At 51.9% G+C, this 25915-nt stretch overlaps 1 protein-coding gene across 3 annotated transcripts in view; it reads left to right on the forward strand.

The window, feature by feature from the left end:
- Window positions 1-1187: 1187 nt before the first annotated feature.
- VAV2 (vav guanine nucleotide exchange factor 2) overlaps window positions 1188-25915 on the forward strand; it is a 123442-nt gene continuing 98714 nt past the window's right edge. For all 3 annotated transcript variants that reach the window (XR_011601118.1, XM_070955858.1, XM_070955859.1), the window contains exons 1-2: window positions 1188-1430; window positions 23560-23676. Coding sequence is in view for 2 of the 3 variants with exons in the window: in XM_070955858.1 (XP_070811959.1) it covers window positions 1188-1430; window positions 23560-23676 (360 nt within the window). In the remaining variant the exon portion in view is untranslated. The remainder of the gene's footprint in view (window positions 1431-23559; window positions 23677-25915) is intronic.

A 25915-nucleotide genomic window follows, 5' to 3' on the forward strand; every position in this document is an offset into this window, starting at 1 on the left:
CGTCTTCGGACAGCGCCGGCTCTTCGGCTTTCAAACGGAGATGAGCACCGCCCCCTAGAGTCGGGAACGACTAGCACGCGTGTGCGAGGGGAACCTTTACTGAAGAAGCGGCTTATAAAGGGGGGGGGGGGTCAGGATTTGCAGGCAGTGGGCGGGGCCTGGATTATGAGGCCCCGCCCACCCCGCACCTGCATGAGACCGACGGACGGACCTCCTTCCCCCAAAGTTTTGAAGCGCCTTCCGACAGAAAATGCCCGTCGCTTTCCTTGGGCCTCCCGGCATTGCGTCTCTTCCTGCGCTGGGCTCTTCAGAAACACCGCACCGTCCGTCTCCCTCCCTCCCCCCCAAAAAAAAACCCCCCGCCCTACTCGAAGTCCCAAGAAACTCGGGGCTGCATCGCAGACAAAAAGCGGCCGAAGCGCCGGCTGGACAGACGGCGGCCAGAGCAGCGCCACCCCTTCCGCGCGGCCTCCCCTCGTCTTCGGGCTCCAGAGCCCCGGGGGACAAACGGGGGACCGGGCGGTCTCCTCGGCCGAGACGGAGCTGGCGGAGTCCGCGGGGCGAGGCGAAACCCAGCCGCTGCCTCGGTGCCCCCCCCCGGCCGTCCCCTCCGCTTTCCCTCGCCAGGCCGGAGCCCGCCAGCAGCCCTCGGGCCGGAGTCGGCGGCGTCGCGGGACCCCGCGCGGCTTGCAGCTCGCCGCCTCCGCTGGAAAGGCGCGCGCTCCGGAGCCTGGGAGGAGCCGTCGCCGCCCCTCGCCCGCCCCGCCGCTCTCCCCAGCCGGCCAGCCAGGAGCCGCCGCGGCCGCGCCCTCCACGCCGACGGCCGGCTCGCAGGGGCGGGGAGAAGGGGCGGGGAGGGAGGGAGTGGACCTCGCCGCGCCGCCTCTCCACAAAAGAGGCCAGGCCTGGCCCGGCGGCTTGGAGCGCTGGCGGCCCGGCGGGGCTCTTTGTTCGCCGGTCGGGCGGCCCGGGAGCAGCAGGCGGCGCGGGCGGGCGGCCAGGCGGGGCCGTGGGCGGCCCAGAGCAGGAGAGACCCGCGGCCGGCGGGCATGAAGGGGCGGCGGGGCGCCGTGCCCCGCTCCGCCGTCCTCCAGCAGCGCCCTCCGCAGTGAGGCTGGGCGTGGGCAGCCCCGGCGGCGGCTCCTCTTCCTCCTGCTGCGGTCCATGGCGGCGGCGCCCGGGCGGGGATGGCGGGGCCGGCGGGCGTAGGCAGCCCCCCGGGCGGCATGGCGGAGTGGCGGCAGTGCGGGCGCTGGCTGATCGACTGCAAGGTGCTGCCCGCCAACCACCGCGTGGTCTGGCCCTCGGCCGTGGTCTTCGAGCTGGCGCAGGCGCTGCGGGACGGCGTGCTGCTCTGCCAGCTGCTGCACAACCTCTCGCCCGGCTCCGTCGACCTCAAGGACATCAACTTCCGTCCGCAGATGTCGCAGGTAGGGGCGCCCCGGCCGCCTTCTCCAGAGCCTCCCCTCCGTCCGTCCCACCCGGCCGGAACCCCACCTCTGTCCCGCAGGCGCCTCCGCGCGGGGGCCGGGAAAGGCGTCCCGAGGGTCCCGGGGCGAGAAGCACCTGCCGGGGTTTGGACCCGCGGGAGAGGCGCAGCGGAGGGCGTCGGTGGCTCCTTGGACGTCGGGCCCCGAGTGAGGCGGCTTCGTCGCCAGCCGACCGCTGCTCTCCCCGCAGGGCTCGGGTCCGCCGGCCGAAAACAGTTTGGGGGGGGGGTTGCATCTCCCTTTAGGGGCACAGATTCCGGGTGCCGTTAACGGGGCTCTCCACCCTGGACTGTTTCACAGAGGGAGACTCCAGGGAGGGCTGGGCTGATGGGCTGTGTAGTCCTGGTTGGGAGGAGGATACCGGGTGAAGGTTGGGGGGGGGGACGGGGCTGCTCCCCAGAGCACAAATCTGAACCTTAATCAAGGTTTAGTGAGGCAGATTTTGCGATGATGACTGATTTCTGGCAAGACAGGATGTGATGGGGAAAGGCCCTTGTGTCTCAGGGGGGGTCTCTGCTGTGGGCCTAGGAGCAGCTGCATTTGTGCCCTGGACTGTGGACTGGCAAGGGGGAAGTGAAGGTCATCCTGTGCTTTAAAAATGTGTCCCTTTATGTGTTGTGCAGATAAATCCTGCTCTTCATTCCCTTTGCTTCTGAAGTGAGTCTAATCGCTGGACAAGACCTTCAGCCTGGCAGAAAGGAAGGCCAGGAGTGGTCACTCTCCCCTCTAAATCAGTCCTGCTTTTGGGGAAGGGAGGGTGGAGGCTTCTTGCCTAGGGTGGCACTTTCAGGAACACTGCAGGATGGGAGTCATTGCTGGGCTGCCCCCCTTCGAGCTACCCAGAGAGGCAGGGATGGTGAGTGAGCCCCAGAGTCAGATCTCCTTGGCAGCAGCTGATGGACTCTGCCTGGTTTGTGTGGTGGTGTAATATTTGAGCAAGCCTTCCCGATTGACAACTGCCTTGGAGCCAAAGGTGGGTGCAGAATTGCCCGAGAGGGATGGCAGCCCTGGCAGGGTGGCAAAGGAGCCTCATGTCTGTGTTTGCTGCGCTTCTCGTGCATCGGTTGGCTTAACGCTCTTCTTCGCAGATGCCATCCTTGGTCAGCTTCCTGCTCTGCCAAGCGGTTGTGGCAACCTCCCCTCCCACCCCTCAACCAAAGAGGGATTCCTATTTTAAAGAAAGTGAGGGGTGGGTGGGGATGGAGAAGGACACTCCCAAGGCTGTCAGCTGTAAAATAACTCCCCCCCCCTTGCACTGGAATGAATCCAGGATGAAACTTTTAAGCATTAACTTTATCAGGCTGACAAAGGTTTATAGCATTTTTAATTTCCTAGAATTTCCCTAGAAATTAAAAATGGAGAAATCAAAGAAATTGTGATTGGTGTTTAGACCGGTCCCTCTGCCCTTCTTCAACCCAAAGGCCCTTCAAGCCCACTCAAAAACTTTGCCACTCAGTTCACTGACAAGATTCAACTTCTTGGCCATCCGGTCTGGTAAAGCTGCTGGGTTCTCAGCCACCAAAATGATGAAATCTGGGTGATTTTTCCTCCTTTTTTCTCCCTGTGGGAAGCTTGAGTTTTTCTCAGTCCTGGCAAAGGGGCATCCGTGGACCCCTCCAGACCTGGGAATTGGCCCTGGAGCTTCCAGATGGGGCAACAGCCTCCTTGCCGTTTCCACAGTTCTGTGTACTTTTCCTTCGAAAGGGCTGCAGAGCAGAATCCTGCTGCACAAGGCATCCCTACTGCCCACAAGGTTTTGTGAAACCATAAAAATGCCCAGGGGGGAGGGGGCGTCTGCAGGAGTTCCACAGAAAAAGGGCATAAATCTGTGAGAAGACAGCCCCACCAGTGGAAGAACTGCCCCTTTGCGACAGACTGGGAGTCCCAAGATGTCCTGGAAGCATTTGGGGCCCCTTTCTTCTCCCCAAGGCTGGCTCTTACTTGTGTGGGGAGCTTCTGCCTCATTTCTCAGGCTGACTGCTCCCCCCCCCCTTTTTTTTTTTTAGCTATGGCGCTTGGCTGGGGTGTGTGTCTGTGTGGTCTGTGTGTGTGTCTGTTGCTCTTTCCATGCCATCTGTCAAAAATGGTGGGTGTGCTTGGGTGGGGGGTTGGACTAGATGACCTACAAGGTCCCTTCTTAATCTGTTAATCTGTATCTGTGCAACTAGGCGAACCCTTTGGCCTCATCCCTCGCCTGATGCCTGCAGTGAGCGAGAGCCTTTGCTGTTGTGGGCAGCCATGGAAGCCTTTGTGTGAATGCCGATACTTTTCTGTGGCTGTGTGTGTGTGTAAAAGCCCATTCCTTTTGAACTCCTTGTAGGTTGGGGGGAGGGGTGAGTCACTGATGTTGTAGATCACAATATTGAAATTTGGAGCAAAGTGGTAGATTTTAAGAGCCTTTCCTCCTCTTCAGTTAAGCTTGAACCTTTAATGCACCATAAAGTGCGGGTGGAGCACTCCCCCCCCCTCGGATTCTGCATTCCTTGCACTTCTCTGGCTGGAAGTAGCAATAAGGACGAAACCACCAGCACCACCACAGTCTTTGTATAAGTGCAGCCGCACAGCTGAAAAACACGGAGCCCCCCAGGAGCGGAGGAGCTTGTCAGGAGATTTTCCCTTCCTGCTGAGGATTAAGCCAGGAGGGCTGCTGTGTTCATGGCCCCCTGGCTGGCCGGGCAGGGAAACCGGCTGCTGCCCTGATTAAAATGTCATAAATAAATAATGGCTGGGCTGCTGCTGGGCTCCCAGGTCCATCCTGACTGGCTGAGAACCCTCCTAATCCCCACAGAGCTGGGGGGCAAAGCGGGGGGGGGGATCCTTGCTTGGAGGAGGCTGCTGAATGCTGCCCTCAAAGCGAAGGGGCTTCCAGGAAGGCTGTGAACGTCCCTGGCCCGGAAGCTCCAAATTCTCCTTGGCTTTTGGCAGCTGGCTTGGGCTCCTCCACTCCCTGCTGCAGACTCACTTCCTTCTTTTTTAGCCAGGACTCGGTGACCCAAAGGAAGAGCTAACCGAGCCCTCTGTCAAAAATGTGTGACTCCATCACTGCATTTATAAATTTAAAACATTGACAAAGATCTGCATATTTTAGGCGTGCCAGGCTCTGGCACACAAAGGGAAGCGAGTACTAGAAGGTCTGCAGATGTCTTGAAAAAGAAGGTGGAATTATTAAGCTTTTGGGAGTCAGTCAAAACCCCTTGGAGACCGACTTATCCTCGAAGTTTCTCTAAACCTTCATTTGCTTGGCTCTGGCTCTGCCCTCCCTATTACATGCGTAGGCGTTCTTCCCTCTCCTCCGAACTCCTCCCTCCTCTTCCTCCACCCCCTCCATCTTCTCTTTGTTGAAGTTCAGATTTGACAGTCATATTCTGACTATGCCGGGCATTGCGCAGAGCCCCTCCTCTGTGGGATTTCGACCACCATCGGTTGACTGGAAGGGTAGTTTCCAGAGAGCTTTGTAGAGAAGGGCGAGCAACAAACCGGGCAAAACTAGGCTGTCCCTGTTCCAAAATGGGCTGGTTTTGCATTCACACCATTTGCACCAAATGCAGCACATGGCAGGGATGCCACTAAGGCTCATAGCCTCGCCTGCACGTACTAAAAAGTGTTCTGGGAGAAGCACTGGAGGCCAATATCCGGTGGTGCCCTTGGCATAGGGAAGATTGTAGCTTGGGGTGTAAGAGGAGGAAATGATAATTAGCATGCATTCATGAGCAAAATAAAGAAACTCGGCTACAGATAGTTGTTGTGAAACCAAGAAAAAGATGGAGGGGCTGCAAGGGCCGGGAACCAAAAAGATATCATGTTGTAAGTGAGATGAATGCCTGCCTGGAGGTGAAGAATCAGGTTTAATTTTGAATGAAATAGGATGAGTTGGGTGAATTTGGGGCTTTTGGGGTGCTTGCGAAAAAGCAAGAATTCATACCTTAGGAATTTTACATTGCAGTGAATATAGTGATCACGGAAGATTTGAATTCCAGTTTTGGAAACCTTTATAAAATGTTCTGAAAGAATGACATGATGGATGGATGGGAATGAGAGGAAGGAGGACAGAAAAACTATTTAAGAATGAAAGAGAGCGGGGACTCTGCTGAGGGAAGAAAGCCTAACCTGTGGACTACAGATACATAAATAAACGTCTCATTTAAGCATAAATCTGTACCTGCATTTACATGCAGGACATGTATTGAAAAGCATGAATGGGTTGCTAATGTGGAAGATCAGAGATTAACAGATTAACAGAGTTGGAAGGGATCTTGTAGGTATCTAGTCCAAACCCTCCCAGCAGGAGACCCTGCCTACACCATTTCTGACAGATTGTCAGCCCAGTCTCTTCTTGAAGGCTTCCAGTAATGAAGCTCCCACAACTTCTGAAGGCAACTTCTGTTCTATGAGTTGATTGCTCTCACTGTCAGAAAATTTCTCCTTATTTCCAGGTTGAATCTCTCCTGGCTCAGTTTCCATCCATTGTTCCATGTCTGGCCCTCAGATATTGGAAGTCTGCTATCCTGTCTCTCCTGGTCCTTCTCTTCACTAGACTAGCCATGCCCAATTCCTGCAACCGTTCATCGCATGTTTTAGCCTCCAGTCCCCTCATTATCCTGCTTGCTCTTCTCTGCACTCTTTCTAGAGCAGTGATGGCTGACCTTTTTGCCATCGCGTGCCAGGAGAGGGGGGGGGGCGGGGAGGGTCATGCGTGCCCACGTGCATGTGTGCGCAACCCCCCTCCCCCTCCCCTCCCCGCTCCTGGCACATGATGGCCTGGATTTGTTTCTTACCTGGTTCCAGATCCTCTCTGTGTATCTGGGAAGGGGTATAGTATAGTTTATTGAATAGCCCGAAGGCCTTTTCAAACAAAACAGAAAAGAAAAAGGGAAAAAGATAAAACAGTTACAAAAATAGCAATCTAAAAATATATGATAGATGACATTAGAATTTTACAATATCACATTTCAATAGCTAAGTTGCCAAGACTAGATAACCCAAATAGGATAGCTCCTGTCTAACTGAGCTCATCTTCCTTACAATCGATAATTTTTTTTTTGATATAACTGGCCCGTATTGCCGTCATTCTTTTAAGGTATCGAGTGATCGCTCTTACCAGGGGAGGAGAGTCAGCCCTCAACAGAAATGCTAATTTTTGGCTTATATTCCAGTGGGGAAATTTATTTATAATTGGGGACAGATATTGTTTTCTTACTTCTTGATAGAGACTACATTCGAATATTATATGCACCGTGTCCTCCACGACGTTTACCCCACATAAGCATATTCTTTTGTCATACGGGATTTTCCGATAGCGGCCGAATCTAACGTTGGTATCTAGAAGTTCGAATCTAAACTTAACAAATAACTGTCTCTCCACTGATGGCATTTCTAAATATAAATACTTTTCCAGAGTGAAAGTTGTTTTAACTGCTGTCAGCAGTTTAAGGGAATGATTAGTTGAAAGGGTTGCCATGTCCATTTGCCCATGTATATCTTTAATCTGTTGTTTAACTTGGTTCAGTGTGTCACACAACGGGAACCCTACGCCATATCGGTTCAATATTTCTGACAGCCGGGTTAGCCAGGAATACCTTTGAGGATTTGAAATCTGCTGTTCCTCTAGACATATTTTGGGGAGTCTGCTGGCATCCATCTGGGTCATTTTTAGCCAGTAGGCTACCGCCCTAGTGATTGTATAGGTGTACAGTGAGAAATGTCCCAATTCAGCTCTGACGGCTGCAGCTGAAGTGGAATTGTTTACCCCAAGCATCCTCCTTAACAAATTATTTTGAGTTCTCTCTAATATGGGGGCCTCTGTAAGACCCCAAATTTCAGCACCATAGAGCATGATCGGAACGAGTTTAGCCTGAAAGACTTTACGAAGAGGTAAAATGGAGGTTGGTTGGATTCGTTTACTTAATTTGGATACAAGGCTTGCTCCTGCTCTGACCTTTTGAGAAAGGTATTGACGGTGCGGAGTCCAACCTCCTGCACTGGAAAAAACAATTCCGAGATAAGTATATTGGGTAACTTGCTCAATTTTTGTGTCATTAATCTGCCAATTATGCTTTTTATTCTTATTGCCAAAGACTAAAACTTTTGATTTAGCTACATTTATAGTCAAGTGGTTTGCAGTACAGTAATGTGTGAGCTTGTCAAGAAGTCTCCTCATTCCTATTTGGATTCTAGAAAACAACACTAAGTCATCGGCATACATTAATACATTAATAAATCTAGAGAGTTCCCAACTCTCGGTGGGACAGGAAGTGACATTTTTTGCTGTCCCCAGGCTCCAGAACCTCTCTAGGAGTCTCTAGGAGCCTCTCTAGGAGTCTCCGGAGGCTGGGGACAGGAAAAAACGTCACTTCCTGTCCCACGGGAAATGGACCCTTTCAGCCTCCGTAGGGCCTCCAAGGGAGTGGGAAAGGCTGTTTTCGCCCTTCCCAGATATACAGAGAGGATCTGGAGCCAGGTAAGAAAGAAAAACGGGCCTTCCCCACCCCGCCCCCAGGCCCTCCAGAGGCAGGAAACAGCCTGTTTTCCTACTTCTGGTGGGCCCAGAAGACCCGAAAATCAGCTGGCCAGTGCGTGCATGCGCCCCAGAGCTGAGCTGGCGTGGCCACTAATATGGCTCCGCATGCCACCTGTGGCACGCGTGCCATAGGTTCGCCATCACGGTTCTAGAGTCTCAACATCTTTTTTATAGTGTGGTGACCAAAACTGGCTGCAGTATTCTAGGTGTGGTCTTACTAAGGCTTATCCTGGTTTGTGAATCTTGGGAAATGCCGGGGGATGCAGGACTGTAGGAAGTAGATTAATCTCCCAGCAGGAGAAATAGAAAGTGGAGGTAAGGAAAGAGAATGGGGAAGCAGCAAGGAAAATGGTGAAAAAGATTTGTGTTGCCAAGTGTGAGCACAGGGTGTGGAGTTCTGGGGATGGAGAGATAAAGGGGAAGGCAGGAGGTAGGAAAAGGGGCATATCGGTAGAACAGATACAGGCAGCCATCAACTCACAACCACAATTGAGCTCAAAATGTCAATTGCTAAGTGAAACATTTGTTAAGTGAGTTGTGCTCCATTATACTACCTTTCTGAGGTCCACTGAGCCGTGGTGGCGCAGTGGTCAGAGTGCAGTACTGCAGGCTTCTTCTGCTGACTGCTGGCTGCCTGCAATTTGGCATTTCAAAACTCACCAGGCTCAAGATTGACTCAGCCTTCCATCCTTCCGAGGTGGGTAAAATGAGGGCCCAGATTGTTGGGGGCAAGAGGCTGACTCTGTAAACCGCTTAGAGTGGGCTGTAAAAGCACCGTGAAGCGGTATGTAAGTCTAAGGGCTATGGCTATTGCTATTGCCTTCTTGCCACAGTTGTTAGATGAATCACTGCAGTTGTTAAGTCAGTAACATGGTTGTTCGGTGAATCTGTCTTCCCCATTGACTTTGCTTGACGGAAGATCTCAAAAGGGGATCACGTGACCCGGGACATTGCAACCATTATAAATGTGAGTCAGTTGCCAAAAGTCTGAATTTCGATCGTGTGACCATGGGGATGCTGCAACGATCATGAGTGGTTGGTTATAAGTCACTTTTTTCAATGCCATTGTAACTTTGAACGGTCACTAAATGAACTGTTGTAAGTTGAGGACTACCTGTACTTGCAGCAAAATCGTAGTCGCAGAGCAAAGAGCTTCCTGCAGAGGGAATGGATGGAGCCAGAAGGGGAGATCTGGAGACAGGCTGGCCAGGGAACAGAGGGAAAAGGAATGCCCTGAAGGCCTGGAGGAACCTTCAAATAAGGAGGCAGTTGACAAGATTGCTAAATTTTGGGGTTAATTGGCATACATTGAAGACTAGAAAAGTGAAATTATGTTCCCTTCCACAGAAGACAGACTGCAGATGCTGCAAGGGGGGGCTGGAAATGGGATTTGAAAAATAATGATTGAAAGAGCATAAGAGCAAGACCTGGGCAGCTTTTCTGTGAAGACCAGATAACTGCAGGTTACAGAAAAATGTGTGAATGGGAGAAAGTCATCTTAGCACACCTTTGTTCAGTAAACATAGGATGGTGATCAGGCTGGCATAATGATGGGTGGTGTGTGGAACTGAAGGTGAATTGCTGAACCTGGCCAGGTGGGATGCTTAAGAGATTGCTCCCAGACTAAAATGGGAGGGCCTCTGTCTGTCATCTCATGCATGTCCTGGTAAAAGCTTCGGAAGGCCTGGCGTGGCGTCAGAGACCCCTTTGCAAGAGACACAAAGTGTGCCTTCCTTTGCATGCCAGAGATGTCATCCTGTTGGCCGAGACCCCCGACCAGATTCCCCAATGTCAGGTGGCTGAATCTGGATATGATTGGACTGAAGACCGAGACGACATTCCCGATGGGGAAAAGAACACAAATGATTGCATCTGACACAACGGTGGAAAGTAGTGCAAACACTACATTTTCTTATTTTGGTAAAATATTTACTACTGATGAGGAAATTATAAATTCTGGTAGAAAAGTAGCATCTGGTATATATCTGCTGCAAGGAACGACTTGTCTTTCGAAGGAAGTGAAAATGGCTGTGTGTCAGTCTGCCTCGGTTGCCATATTGAAATTTGAGTTGTGTAGGTCTGGAGAAACGAAAGTCAGGATGAGGGCAGTGGTGGTGAACTGTGTGCACTGAAGAACTTCAACCTTGGTTCTGAACCTGGCTTCTCTGCATAAGCCAAGAAAAACCGCTACTCCTCAGGGAAAGATTTGGAATGGGGTTGCTATAAATTGATCAGTGAAATAAATATCTGACGATGCCCCTTTGCACATCAAGCCCCCAATAGATAGTTTTTCAAATTCTATTTTAAGGGGATCTGGGAGGAGGGTGGTTTCCAATGTAAATAATGAGGCTGGGGGGCCTCCTGGGAGTGGGGTGGGTTGTATGGGTTCAGGGATTAACCCGCGAGGGACGGGGTCTAGTCCATCTGAAGAGCACGGCGGAGGAGATGCAGAATCGGGGGCCAAGGAGAGGGTTAGAGCTTGTGCTGTTGATAGACATTACATCAGTATTGTAGGTGGGAGGGGCAGATATGGTGGGAGTAGGGGGCCACATCAAGTTGCGGGAGTGCGCGCTCGCTGTCTTCAAGCACGCTCCGGCCCCCAATGCTCTTCTCGTTCCCCAGGTGGCACAGACCCTCAGGCCCTGGGCCTTCGGCTGATGCTATGCAATGCCAGGTCCGTGGTAAATAAAGCCCCCCTCATTTGTGATCTTGTTCAGGAGGGGGGGAGCGGACCTGGTGGGTATTACGGAGACCTGGTTGGGCCAGGAGGGGGGAGTCCCTCTCGTAGAGATGTGCCCACCCGGTTTCCGGGCATTTCATCAGCCAAGGTCACAGGGAAGGGGCGGGGTGGTGGTGGCAGTTATCATTAAAGAGGGTCTTAGTCCGAGGGAGGCCACTGTTCCTCAGACGGCCGGATGTGAGTCCCTCCTTGTGAAGTGGGGTCATGGGGTGCAGATGGGCCTGCTGGTTACGTACCTGGCTCTCTGCCACGTGGCAGCGGCCTTGCCTGAACTACTCAACATTATAGCCGCGGTGGCGATTGATACCCCTAGACTTATGGTCATGGGGGACTTCAACCTGCCATCCGTCGGTGAGGCGTCTGAGGTGGCTCAGGAGTTCATGGCTTCCATGACGGCCATGGACCTGACCCAATTAGTTCATGGCCCTACTCACACGGGGGGAAACACGCTGGACCTGGTTTTTGTCTCTGGTCAGTGGCTGAGTGGTCTCGAGATAGGGGATATAGCGATCGAGCCCTTGTCATGGTCAGATCACTCCCTCCTTCGCTTTGACTTTCGAACCGCCACACCCCACCGCAGGGAGGCGGAACCGATGAGGTGGTTCCGCCCCAGGCGCCTGATGGACCCGGATAGGTTCCAGACGGAGCTTGGGCCATTTCCTGAGGCTCTGGCACACGGCTCGACTGAAGACCTAGTGGCTGCCTGGGATAGGGCAGCCGCTGGAGCTTTGGACCGGGTCGTGCCTTTGCGGCCTCTGACCCGGCGTCGATCTCACCTGGCTCCCTGGTTCACCGAGGAGCTGAGGGAGATGAAACGCTGGAAAAGACGCCTGGAGAGCAGTTGGAGGGCCAGCCGTTCTGAATCTGACTGAACACTGGTAAGGTCTCATATTAAGACCTACCTGGTGGCAATAAACGCGGCAAAGTGTAACTATTTTTCCGCTCTTATTGCATCATCAGATAATCGCCCGGCCGCCCTGTTTAGGGTGACCCGCTCCCTGCTCCATCAGGAAGCGTGGGAGGACCCCTTGGAGGGTAGAGCCGAGGACTTTGTACAATATCTGTATGACAAAACCGCTCAGATTCGGGAAAATTTGGACTCTGGGTAGGTTCGGGAGGGAGGATGGAGGCAAGTCTTTAGAATATTACCTGGGAAGAGTTTGATTCTGTGACTCCGGAAAACGTGGACAAGATACTGGGCAGACTGAGCGCGGCCACATGTTTATTGGACCCGTGTCCCTCCTGGCTAGTGCTGGCCTCTCGGGAGGTTACACGAGGTTGGCTCCAGGGGATTATAAATGCTTCCTTGAGAGAGGGTGTCTTCCCTGCCGCCTTGAAGGAGGCGGTGGTGAGGCCTCTTCTCAAGAAGCCTTCCCTGGACCCAGCAGTGTTGGCTAATTACCGTCCAGTCTCCAACCTTCGCTTCGTTGCGAAGGTTGTTGAGAGTGTGGTAGCGCGACAGCTTCCTCAGTACTTGGATGAATCGGCTTATCTAGATCCGTTCCAGTCAGGCTTCAGGCCTGGATACAGCACGGAAACGGCATTGGTCGCATTGGTAGATGATCTCTGGAGGGCCCGGGACAGGGGTTGCTCCTCTATCCTGGTCCTATTAGACCTCTCAGCAGCTTTTGATACCATCGACCATGGTATCATGCTGCACTGGTTGGAAGAGTTAGGGGTGGGGGGCACCGTGTTGCGGTGGTTCTCCTCCTTTCTCTCTGATCGGTCGCAGTCTGTGTTGACAGGGAGGCAGAGGTCGACCCCGAGGCCCCTTGTATGTGGGGTGCCACAGGGGTCGATTCTCTCACCCCTTCTGTTCAACATTTATGTGAAGCCGCTGGGTGAGATCATCCGTGGTTTTGGGGTGAAGTATCATCAATATGCTGATGATACTCAGCTATACATCTCCACCCGGACCACCCCAATGATGCCCTTAAAGTGATGTCCCAGTGCCTGGAGGCTGTACGGATCTGGATGGGGAGGAACAGACTCAGGCTCAACCCATCCAAGACCGAGTGGCTGTGGTTTCCGACGTCCCGATATAGTCAATTGGTGCCATCACTGACTATTGGGGATGAGTCATTGCCCCCCACGGAGAGGGTTCGCAACTTAGACGTCCTCTTGGACTCACGGCTGTCTTTAGAAGAACACTTGACGGCTGTGGCCGGGAGGTCTTTTTATCAGGTTCGCCTGATTCGCCAGTTGCATCCCTTTCTGGATCGGGACTCGTTAAATACGGTCACTCATGCCCTCGTCACTTCACGCCTGGACTACTGTAATGCTCTCTACATGGGGCTCCCCTTGAGGAGCACCCGGAGGCTCCAGCTGGTCCAGAATGCGGCCGCGCGGGTAGTTATGGGAGCAGCATGGCGCTCCCATGTGGCTCCCCTCCTGCGCGAGCTGCACTGGCTCCCTGTGGTCTTCCGGGTGCGCTTCAAGGTCTTAGTTACCACCTTTAGAGCGCTCCATGGCTTAGGACCGGGGTACTTGCGAGACCACCTTCTGCCACCAATAGCCTCTCACCGCCCAGTACGCTCCCATAGAGAGGGGCTTCTCAGGGTGCCGTCAGCCAAACAATGTCGACTGGCGGCCCCCAGGGGGAGAGCCTTTTCTGTGAGGGCACCCACCATCTGGAACGAGCTCCCCCCAGAGATACAGAAGATTCCGGATCTGCGCACTTTCCGCCGTGCCCTCAAAACATTCCTGTTTCAGCAGGCCGGCCTGGCCTAACTTTCCCTTTATATTGCTTTTTGATTTTATTTTAAACTGGGATGTCTTGAATTATCTAGGACCAGAGTGTTTAGTATATTTTAATTGGTTTTTTATTAACGTTTGTATTACATGTATTTTTATCGTTCGCTGTTCACCGCCCTGAGTCCCTTAGGAATAGGGCGGTATATAAATTTAATAAATAAATAAATAAGCCCATCCATGTTACATCATTATCTACATCCAGTTTTGGTCACCACGATGTAAAAAAGATATTGAGACTCTAGAAAGAGGGCAGAGAAAAGCAACCAAGATGATGGGGGGACTGGAGGCTAAAACATGAAGAACAGTTGCTGGAATTGAGTATGTCAAGTTTAATGAAAAGAAGGATTGGGGTGACAAGAAAGCAGTGTTCTAATATCTCAGGGGTTGCCACAAAGAAGAGGGAGTCAGGCTATTCTCCAAAGCACCTGAAGGCAGGAGAAGAAACAATGGATGGAAACTAATCAAGGAGAGAAGCAGCCTAGAACTAAGGAGAAACTTCCTGACAGAACAATTAACCAGTTAATTGTTAATTAACAAATTAACCAATTAACGTGCCTTCAGAAGTTGTGAATTCTCCAACACTGGAAGTTTTATTTTTCTTTTTAGATATTTTTTATTGGAATTTTTTCTTTTCCAAAACTCTAATACATAATCAAACAGACAGTGTCATTTTTATAGACATTGGATTAACAGTTCATATGAAGTCTACATTATATACATATATACACATCTTCAACTTCCTTATAAACATTACTTGTTTTTTTTTCCTGTTATCTATTCAGAATATTATGCGGTGTGGGAAAAACGGTATGGGTGGATAAAACACTGGAAGTTTTAAAGAAGAGATTGGACAACCATTTTTCTGAAATGGTGTAGGGTTTCCTGCCTAAGCAGGGGGTTGGACTAGAAGACCTCCAAGCTCCCTTCCAACTCTGTTACTCTGTTCTGTTCTATGCTATGCTATTCTATGCTTATTCCTATTCCCATTCCATTCCCATTCTATTATCTGATCCACTGTGCCCAATTGTGGTCAAGGGCAGCCTACGCTCACCAAAAGCTGCCTCCCCCTTTTCTGCCAGGGCTGACTCATAAGGACTGGGGTAAGGCTAAAATGACGAGCCAAACTATGAAAATCTGGGGAAGGCCGGGCTGCTCTCTGCACATGCACTTGGCATGTCTTGCCAGAAGAATTTTATGGGCTGAGAATCCCTCTGTCCCTCCCCCCCTCTCCCCCTTTTGAATTGCCTTCCCTGACAACTTTCATAGCTTTGGCCAAAGAGAGGCGGCTTTGTTTGAAAGGCCCTAAGCAGATTTTGGCATTAATTCCTGCAGATTTGTGGTTGCTTCTGTTGGGCAGAACCAGCATCCACCCTCCCTTGGCAGAGAGGCGGCCTTGGAGGTTCCTACAGCCAGGGCTGGAAACGATCCAGAGCAGGGTCTCCAACCTTGGCGATTTTAAGACTTGTGGACCAACTCCCAGAATTCAGTCAGCTTTGCTGGCTGAGGAACTCTGAGAGTTGAAGTCCACAAGTCTTACAGTTGCCAAGGTTGGAGAGCCCTGGTCCAGAGCACTGGGCAGCGGTCCCAGCGGTTGGATGGGCCACTTCAAAGGCTCGGTGGATGATACGCAGCAAGCGTCTCTGATGGGCTGAGTGGTCGGGAGGAGAGCGCAGGCCAGTTCTTGCAACAGTCTGGTTGAAAGCTCAGGCATATCGCCATGTTGGTTGAAGCAGGAATTTCCTTCTGGCCGGTCACTCTTTGCCCCAGATATTTCCAGATAGTGAATCTGAGTAGGATGCCATGTAATGTCTAAAATGCAGCCAATATTACAGAACAACAGTTGGAAAGTGAGGGCCAAAGGAACCCCCACCCTTGTCCAAGGATCCTAATCCTGTTCCAGGCATTATGCTGCCCTCTCTGTCCCAGGCAACAAAGGTGGGTTTGGGGTCCTGCCAGGCCCCCCGGAAGCCAATTCAGCATGGATCTGAGCTGAAGAGGGAGACTTTGAGGGTCCCCCTTGGGGATGTGGCTATATTCAAACCAGTTCCTTGTAGGAATTTGGGTTTTTTTTCCTTCCTAAAAAGCACCTGAGGAAGAACTGGCTTTGGCAGCCCCATCCCCTCTTCCACTGCTGTCCCTAGATTGGGGGAAGGATGCTGGGGGGGGGGGCTTTTGCTGTGTAGGCTCTGACCCAACTGGCCAACCCAGGAGCTGAGGCCTGGCGGTGCAGAGGCCTGAAAGGAAGCCCAGAGGCTGAGGGCGGCTTCTATAGGGTGGCAGGAGAAGCCGGGGGTGACTTAATTTAATTTGGCTGAGTGAGGAGGGAATGTCCATTGGAGGAAACCTCCAAGAAGGAGGATTTGTTTGCATGCCAGTGGCATGAAAAGCCATCTGAGGAGTGAGGGGGTGGTGGTGGCGGTCTTGTCCCTCCTGGCTTCATGCGATGTGAAAGCAGCCTTTCAGCCTTCACTGGGGCCACATGCTGGGTCTTGGCCATTCTCTCCGGCCTCCCCTTGTGGGGCATGTTTGGGTTCAGTTTTTGCTATCCCCGTGACCTCTTGGGTTTCAGAGTTGATAGCACAGGGTTTTCTCCTGTGCCCCCCACCCCCAGTCCAATATTTTAGTGGCGACCTTACCCTTTTCTTCGGAAGGGGGGCTTCTGACTCCCCATGGTGCCCCCCATCATTGGATCCTCACCTGCAGTTGGGGCTGCTCCGGTCCAGGGCCTGGAACTGCTGTTTCTCCCTCACCTCCCTGGGAGAGCTGCCCTCCTGGCGGATGGGGCATAGGGGCCTGTTCCCCAGACAAGCGGGCATTGCTTAACGTCTCCTGCCTTCTGGCTTTGTGGACCCAACGGGCACTTGGTTCCCTCTGCCAGGAACTTTGCTCCAGTAGTAAAGGGAATGGGTGGTGAGGGAGTGGGAGGCTAGAGCTCTGAAAATGCCCAGAACTACCACTACCCACTACCTGCCCCTTGCTTGGTCCTTCCTCTGTCCAGCTGGGCAAAGGGCTCCAAAATTCCTGGCAGAGTATTTTCCAGGAATGAGAGGGAAGCCTCCCCAGCCAGAGGAAGTTTGCCTTCAGTACCTTCGGCCAGTCCCTGTCTCTCAGCCCGGCCTACCTCACAGGGTGGTTGTGGGGAAGGGAGGAGGAGGAAGGAGCAGTAGGTATGTTCTCTGCCTTAAGTTATTTGTGAAAATAATAAAGGATGAGCTGACATGTTGGACAACCCATCACTAATCAGCAGCTAACAAACGTCAGATGAGATGGGAACTGGTCTGTGAACCCTCCGCTTCTCCCCCTACCCCACCCCTTGGGATGGAGGATTTAAGCCGTTCAGCAAAGTCTGGGATTTGTGGCAAATCTGCAACTGGCCCTGAATGCAATCTATGCCTGGCAGTTGGGATCGTCTGCGGGATATCAGGGATCAGGAACGGAACAAAGTCATTCAGTGAAATTCATTAAAATCCTTTTATTCATGAGGCTCCTCATTGGTTCTGCCCCCTCGATACAATAGGAGGCATTTTTCTCCAGGGCTGGATGATCTACGTCAGAAAAGCCTCGCTTTTAATTTTGCTCCCCCTTGTTATAAGTAATGCAGGTGTGATATCCCCCCTTCCCTTGGGACCCCAGCTTTGCTTTGGAAGAAGTCGGTACTGTGTGTATGTTTGTGTCAAAATCCTGTGGCAGCCTTGAGCAACACCCCCAGCCTCAAGTTTTAGATTCATGCAGCCAAGCCTGAAGTCAGATTAAGAGTTTACAGAGCAACCGAGACCCCCGGCTCCTCCAAGAGGGTCCCCATGTTAGGACTTCAATTAGGCTGGGAGGTGGTGCCCCCCCTGCCTCTTCCTTAGGGGCTACTTCAACTGCCCCATGATGGGGGAGGGAGGAAAGTGGGATCAGACTCCCTTTCAGGACATAGCATTGGTTAGGGTTAGGGTGAGAAGAAGGGAAGGGAAGGGAAGGGAAGGGAAGGGAAGGGAAGGGAAGAAAGAAAGAAGCGGTCAGAGCACCTGAAGGCAAGAAGTAAGGGAAGCCAATCAAGGAGAGATCCAGCCTAGAACTAAGGAGAAATTTCCTCACAGGGAGAACAATTAACCAGTGGAATGGCTGGCCTTCAGAAATTGTGGGTGCTCCAACACTGGAAGATTTTAAAAAGAGACATCCAAGGTCTCTTCCGACTCTATTATTCTGCTTCCTGGGGCTTCTCTCCACCTGCATTTCAGGGGATTCCTGCTAGATGTTCCTGTGTCCACGTGGTCACCCACAGGAGAGGCTTCCATGGGTGCAAATGAGTGTCTTGCCCAGGCTCTGCACAAGCACAGCATTTTTAGTTGGTTCTTTGGAATTGAAAAACCAAAAAGTGTTTCCACAGGTCCTTTTACGTTTTCTCCTTTGCCAGAACTCTTGCCTTTTCAGCCTTTGTGGTCCCCAGAATGAGGGATGCCCTGTGTGAAGGGAGGGGCAGCTGGGCCCCTCTGTGGTATTTGGGGCTGTTGGCCCTTCAAGGCTACTGAGAAGGGGGTGAGGCCTGGGGTCTCTGGGAGGGTGCTGATCTGAGGGGACGAGTGGGAAGGTGGCACTGGTGGGCTGGCCTGCTGCCCCTGCTCAAGACCTTGTAGCCCTTTGTTGTTTGAGTAAGAAAAGAGGATAAATATGCACAAATACTAAAGTTAGAATTTAGGGATAAATGAAGAAGGTGTTTATGTATGCAAGTATAGAAAACCGAGGTATATTAAAAAAAAAAAAGGAAAGGGGGGAAGACGATATTGACAAAAATTGTAATTGAGTAAAATATATTTGAATTTGACTAATTGTATAAGATAAGAAACGACCAACACTCTGTTCAAAAAAAAAAAAAAAAAAAGAAAGATGTGGGTGAAGGTGGGAGAGGAGAAAAGAAAAAAACCAATAAAATTTGTTTTTTAAAAAAAAGACCTTGTAGCCCCTTCCCCAGGTTGGCTGGCACGAGGTCTCCAGGCAGACACTTTTGGGTGGGGGGGGGGTTGCTGTGTTCTGGTAACCCTATCGGGAGGGGGGGCTTTTGCTATTAAAGGGAGGGGAGAAGACCACCTCCCTTCCCCCGCTGGAAACGCATATTCAGTGAACAAACAAAGCTCAGCATTTCTTCTCTGCTGAGAGGGTTACAACCCTTTTTTTCCTAGTTGTGCAAAAGAGCCACACTGGCCGAAGGCGCCTCATTGTTGTGGAGGGAGAAGCCGATGCTTCCTCAGCCCCCCTGCAGACCGAGCGGCTCAGATTTCCATACTTTCTGCCTCATAGCTTGGTTCACAGGTGAACTTTCGTGGCCTGGGGCTGTCTTTGCAGGGCGGAGGTGCCTCCTCGTTACTCTCTGATTTAGATGGCGGCCTGGGAGTGCCTCAGACACCCGCCTAGGGCTGGCACTCCTCCTTCCTTTCTGGCAGACCATTGCAGTTCATGCCCAGCCTCCCTGCTGGGCTCAATTCCGTTTTCAGGAGAAATTTGCTTCACTGCTTGAATCTGGCAGGGGCTCCAACCCAGAAGAAGCTCAGCAGGGGAAGAGCAGCCTGGGGTGGGCAGCATCTAGGGCTCCTCTGGCCCCAAAGCCGAGTGAAGCTCGGGGCAGAGGAGGCCTTGGGGCTGCAGGATGCACTGAGAGCCACGGGGAGCATCTCAGCCTTCAGAAAATCCAGAGTGACTTGTGCTTTGGGCTTCTGACCATGGTCTTGCCCCCCTCTGAGGATTTGGACATGGCAGCTGTGCCTGGCACACGGGTCCGGTTTTTGCCCTCCCTTGTCTGGCACATGGGCCCTGCCTGCTCTGCCTCTGTTTCCCGAATGCTGTCGAGCTCCTTGCAGCTGCTCTGGGGACTTGCACACATCTGGCTCCAGACTGATCCCCAAAAGCAGATCTTCTGGATCTCCGACTGGTGTGCAGAACAACTGAGCTTCCGCTGCTGTTATGAGTTAAGCCCTGGAGTAGAATTTCACACAGAAGTGCTATGGGCACCCTCTTCACTGATACGGCAGCCGCCCCAGCGCGTCATCCGTGTCTCCAGGCCATGTTTCTTTCCTGTCATGAACTGGGAGGCTTTGGGCAATGCCCGCTGGGGCATTCCTAAATTTGAGGGAGAGGGGCTGGCCCGGGGACTGCCTGGCGCATTGGGCAGCAAGGCTGAGGCTCCATCAATTGGGAGCAAGTCCAGCTGTTGGAGATTTGGGGGTGGGGGTTGAATGGCTGACCTGCCTCCCCCAGGGGAGGGGAGGGCAGAGTCCTTTCTGACTCAAATTGAGCAGCTGAGATTCGGTGCAGATTGTCAGACTTTTGTGCTGTTGACTCCGAGTCCCTAATTCTTTTCTGACGGGGGGGGGGGGCAGTTTATGCATTAACAGAGTTGAGTTATTTGGAAACGGGTGGGTGGGTGGCAGGAAAAGTGCCTGCTGGGGAGTCACACAAATTCCAGAGGAGTTTCCTCAGAAAATATTTTGTGTGTGTGTGTATCTGGGACTCTATTTTCTCTCTTCACTAAGCATTGGGGCTTCAAATGGCGGCTTGTAGGAAAACCCCTCCTCCCCAAAGTGCTGATTTTGGAGGGAAAGTTTTGCGGCATTTTCGTGGCTGGACCTCAAAGCCTGGCTGAGAAGAGCCCATGGGAAGAGCTGGTTCGGGTCTTTGTGTTGAATTTACTTTGGATTCTGTCCCTTGAGAAAAGAGTCACAGGATCCGTCTCCTGAGGAAGCAGCTTCTGGCTGGGATGAACTGGGAGAGGGGCTGGGCGGTGGGGCTTCAAGTCATTGTCAGCTCCTGCCTACATAAGTCCTGGCAATTTTCACGCAAGCTTTTCCAGAAGCCATTGTGTCTTTCCTAGGGTGCTGAAGGAGGGACTGGCCCAAGGTCAGCCTGCTGGCTTCCTGCCTAGGATAGGACTAGAACTCGGGTTCTCCCAGTTTCTAGCCTGATAAATTTACAAATGATTAAATTATTTTTTCATTTCCAAGAATGTCTCTTTAGTCCTGCTGAGGACCTCTGGGAGAGAAAGAAAGCAAGGCAGTTGCCGGGGGTGTGCGTGTGTGTGTGAAGAAGGGACAGTGGGAGCAGAGATATTGGCTCAATTTCTGGAATTGGGTGTCTTGGGTAGCTGGCTCACCACCTTGTTGCCAGGAGACTTCCCCTCCCCCATGCCCTGCCATAATCCTGCTATGGTTCTTGTGGTGGGGAGTTCCATAATTGACGTAGCAAAGTGTCTGTAGCTACCCAGTAGTGAAAACTTAAGAGATCTATGTTTTGATTTTTGCTTTTGTGAAGAAAACGCATGCTTGGCACCACCCTTGCCCATCTAGCTATGGCCTCCCATTGGCAGAGGCTTTGGGGGTGGGGGGGTGGGCAGACGAAGGCAGCCAGAGTGGCCGCCCTCCTTCGCCAGGGTGATGGCAGGCTCAGGAGGAGCCCCCAGTGGGGCTGCCTTGCGAGAGGAGGGAGGGTCTCCCTGCCCAGCTTTCCTTTTTTTTTAATTGAGAAGTTTTACAAAAAAACAAGAATTTTCTTCCCCCCCATTCCCTCCCCTCATCCCCCCCTCCCCCCCAGACTTCCCAGAGCAAAATACAAGGTATTTCATTTAACAATCATAAACTAGATTAACCTACTTATCCTCAGACTACTAACTCCCCCCCCCCCGAAACCTTAACTCCACTATAGATAACATAATACTTCTAATACTTAACATTCATTCATAAGCTATTTGATATTTTCTTGTCTGATACTTATTTTGAATATAATCAATCCATCTTCTCCATTCCAATACGTATCTTTCTTGTGTGTGGTCCTTCAATTACGCTGAGATTTTTGCCATTTCTGCTAGGTTCGTTACTTTCAGTATCCACTCTTCAATAGTAGGCAAAGAGTCCTTCTTCCAATATTGCGCTACCAACAGCCTAGCTGCTGATATTAGATTCAAAATCAATTTAGTCTCTGATACTGTACAGTCCATAGTTATACCCAATAGGAACAATTGAGGAGTAAATTTCAACCTTCTTTTCAGAATATTCTGTATCACCCACCAAATTTTTATCAAAAATGCCTTGATTTTCTTACAGGTCCACCATATATGATAATAGGTTGCATCATTACATTCACATCTCCAACATTTCCTGCCCAGCTTTCTTCACAGACTCCTGCGTCATAGCAGAGCAGCACCCCATCAGTGGCCGGGAGGGGTGGGGGTGGGGCCTGATCCCCTGGCAAAGAGTTCTCCTCATCAATGAAGACGGAAGCAAAATCTAATTCCTCTCACTGGGTTTTAATTTATTTTCTGCCCAGCCTGATAAGAGAGGATCTGTCTCCCCCAATCGCCTCTCCTCCAGGCCAAACATACTCCAGGCCTCCCTCCAGCAAGACCCCCTCCAGGGCTTTCTGCCCTTTCCCTCCTGCTATCGTGCTGTCATTATCGTGGGTCGGTCATGAAGGCGGGGGGGGGGGGGGGCAGAAGGAACAGCCTCTTAAGGGCCGGATCAGGGACCCGAATGACTTGACCAGGAGGTGGGTCACTGGCCAGGCTGTCCCCAACTATCTTCAGGGCTGCTTTCTGTGAGCCCAGCTTTGCAACGAAGGGAAAAATTGAAGGAAGGTCCTTAGGAAGGATGGGGCTGCCCTCAGCTTTGGGGAAGGGCCAGCGGAGTGAGGAGGGAACAGCCAGCAGCAGCAACTCCTTTAACACCTCCCCTCAACACACCCAAGCCCCTCCCCTCAAAAAACAGGCATTTTTCTTCTTGGCTCTGCTTGCAGCAAGATAAGGAGCAGCCCAGCCCTGCCTCGCAGCCAGAAAGGGCTCAAGGGAGGGTCTTTCGGCATCCATTGCCGCCTCTCCAAGCTTCCTAGGACACGGACACACACACACGGCTTCGGCAGTGGGCCACCTGGCAACACAGCCTCTGACCAGATGGCCAGAGACCATGCTGGTGTGCCTGGGAGTAGCCCCCAGGGGGTCTTCCCAAATCTGAGCCAGAGCTCTGAGGAGATCTCAGTCCATTGGTCTCCCCACTGCCCCTCCTCGTTCTGTGATTGGAGGGCAGGAGCTGAAGACCCTCGCAGGGTCCAGAGAGCAGTAAAAGCCTGGGAAGAAAGCCCCCTCCCACCCCTCTCTGCAGCTGTAGGCTGGGGAAGAGCCTTGGTAGTACAGTGGTCTAAAGCACCCTATTATTAAGAACAGCTGCCTGCAATTTCTGCAGGTTCGAATCTTACCAGGCTCAAGGTTGACTCAGCCTTCCATCCTTTCAAAGGTAGGTGAAATGAGGACCCAGTTTGTGGGGGCGATAAGCTGACTTTGTAAATAAATAAATAAAAAAAAAAAAGTGAAGGAGGCTCATTTGACTCAATGCAAAACTGTTCCCTCCCCCCCAGCCCCAGCGGGGTCCTGCTTGAATTGGAGGCTGGCAGTGCCTTGACCAGGGGCATTAGAGCTTCACTGGCATCTGTGCCCTACCAAATTCAATACTGCAGCTGAAAAAAAAATGCAAAAAAAATCCAGCTCCTGGTTTTTTTTAAGCAACTTTGTTGAATAACCCCTTTGCAGGGTTGCCTCTTCTGCCTCCACCAAAGGCTGAAAAGTGACTAGTCCTCAGGACACACAGGGGGATTTGAGCAGAATGGTGTGTGTGTGTGTGTGTGTGTGCACATGCAAAAGTGGAGTGGTTAATGGGGAGGTTGAAGCTCCTTCTGGTGCATCTGGCGAGACCACAAAGCCCTCAACTCCCAGCACCTTGGCCACCAGGTCTGTGCGAGAGGGCACTGGGGCAGAGATCTCTCCGGCTTCCTTGGGGCCGATCTTTGGCTCTCCTTTTGGCACCAAACCTGTTGAAGACCAGCCTGTCAAGCCATGTGAACCCAGGATTGAGGGTGTTGTGTGTCTTCCGTGTCTGAGAGGCTGCTCCCCTTGTCCCCCCTGCTTGGACTTGGCGTTTGGGATTAGACCACCAGGGGAGAGAACTGTGTGGAGGGAGTGGGGGGGGAGTTCTCATTTCAGACCCCTCCCCATTGTGGGTCTCTGGGAAAGGCTCTCAAGGGCTCCCTTTCTCTTGCAGTTCCTTTGCTTGAAGAACATCCGGACGTTCCTCAAAGTGTGTCATGACAAGTTCGGCCTCCGGAACAGCGAGCTCTTCGATCCCTTCGACCTCTTTGACGTGAGGGACTTCGGAAAAGTAAGTGGGGCTTTGGGTGGGGGGAAGTGTGAAGTGGCTTTTTCCAGTTTGAAGCCCCCCCCAGAGGAAAATGCCTCTGAAGAGGGCTCGAGATACAAGGACAACTGCCCAGAAGACCCCTGAGGTGCTGGCAGCCCCTTCCGGGTACAGCCGCTGCCGTTTATCTAACCGTTGGCAACACTGGCCCCAAGCAGGCCTTGGGGCGGCCTCACCCAGAGCAGAAGCCTCCCCCCACCCTGCTGCTGATGCTTGGACGTGGGTCTGGCTGAAGCCTCCGTGTCCTGCGAGAGGCCGCTGGGCAGATGCATCTGGTAGTGCTTGGAGGGACCCTGTTAACACAGAGGGTTGAAGCTGTTGTGTTGCCTTCACCCTTCAAAACAAAATCACGGAAAGTTGCTGTGTTGTTGAATGAATGGAATTCATTTTGTAATTCGTGCAGTAGAACAGCTGCAGTTATTCTACCCATTGAGAAGGCTGGATGTCTTTAGGGGAAGAACGAGCAGGGCTGCCTGAACCATTGCAAAAGTAGCTTTTTCATTAAGGACCTTCCAAAAATCACAACTCTATTACGTAGGGGAGAAATCTTTTGTGGTGGAGGGGAAGGTTGAAACGAAACGCGGCTGTGTGGAAAGGTGGCGTCTTCCCTCTCTGCCCGTTGAGCTCCCCAGTTTAGTGTGCAGCGTTTTGGCCCAAGCTCTCTTTCCCCAACGGCAGTGGTGACATTACAGCTGGTGCATTGCAGGCTTTTTAATTTCTCAGGGGGGCCGTAGATGTAAATATATACTCTGCGCCAGGCTCCTTATGAGGGGGGCTAGAGAGGAAAAGAAGCTCAGCCTCGGTCTGAGTTTTCTTGTTGGGAAACCCGAATTGGGAGTGGTCTTTGCTAAGCCCACCCTCGCCTCTCTGCTGCCTGACTCCATGTCTGAACTCGCCCGGAGTCGTTTCAGGGGAAAGCAGCTGGGTGATCCGGCAATTGCAAGGGATGCATGGAGAAGCTCACGTGGACTTGGAAGGAGAATTCAGGGGTTCCCTGGCTGGCTGCAGAGTGCTGAGGCTTTGTGGCTGTGGCTTTGCTGCTTCCAGCTCTGTAATAATGCTTGAAATGCTTTCTCTTCATATTTTATCTCTTGATTTCTACATGCTGGCAATGCAGAGATTGAGTTCCCTGAACCACAAACCCACCATTTCACATGAGCCAGGCTGAGCATGTTGCAGAATACAGAGTCCCTGTGTCCCCAAAATGCTTGGAGTTCCCTGTTTTTTTTAAAAAGAGAGAATTATATTTATTTTCATTCGCTTCATGCCTGGACTATATATTTTCACAGAAATGTAGGTCTGGGTGTGGGCAACGGTATGGCTGTCATAACTCCTCAGAAATCGGAGAGTTCATTAAGCAAGAAATCGCGTTTCAGTTTCTAGGCCTTTAATGATGGGTCTTAAGTCGTTGTGCAGCTGACTGCAGTTTTCCAAGGCTGTGCACATTTGGTGTGTCTGCTTGAGCCTGGCACGGCTCCCAACAGCTCCGCTGAATGGGGTCTCTGTCTGTCCTCTGTGGAGAAGAGCACAGAGTTCCTGGCCTCTCAGGCAAACACTGCTGCGCCATCAGCTGGAACTCAGTGTCAAGTACTCCATGGGGTGCACATTTAGCAGCTGATCTGGGATTTGAGGTCAGAGTTTGGGAGGTTGGGTAAAAGCCACATCCGAATTTCCGGCGAGTGAGCACAGCGGAGTCCCACCTGTAGCCAGGAGTAGAAGTGCCTTTATCTGCCAGGTGGAGAGCATCCAGAAAGGACCAGGTGAGTTCCTGCCAATGAGGGAAAGCAGAACTTGGCCAGCCACAGAGGCCCTGATCCCTTTGCAGAGGTGGCCTTCGTGAGAAAATGTTCTCCTGAGACTGGGAGGTTTGTGCCCTGTGCAGCTGCACCAGGCTGGGGAGGGCAAGAGCGCCTTCCCTGATGCCGAAGGCTCCTGTTTGGCCACCTCTAGCACACTTTCATTCAACAGCCTCCATTTTGACTTTAATGATTGGGAGAGACTTGTTTTGAATTAGAACGGGGACGAGGCTTCACTCCTTAAGGCCGGTTGCGGGAGTCCCGTTGCTTTCTTTAGAAGTGGGAGTCCCTGAAAATGAAATGTCATATTCCAAAGTTGGTGAAATATGATGGACTAAATTTGAAAACATGAGGACGAATGATATATTGTTCCCCACAGCAAAGGGAAGCAGAGATGGTTAAACTGA

The sequence above is a fragment of the Pituophis catenifer genome, unplaced genomic scaffold (genome assembly GCF_029215685.1).
Source record: "Pituophis catenifer annectens isolate HBS135680 unplaced genomic scaffold, rPitCat1.0.hap2 SCAF_17, whole genome shotgun sequence".
Lineage (NCBI taxonomy): Eukaryota > Metazoa > Chordata > Lepidosauria > Squamata > Colubridae > Pituophis > Pituophis catenifer.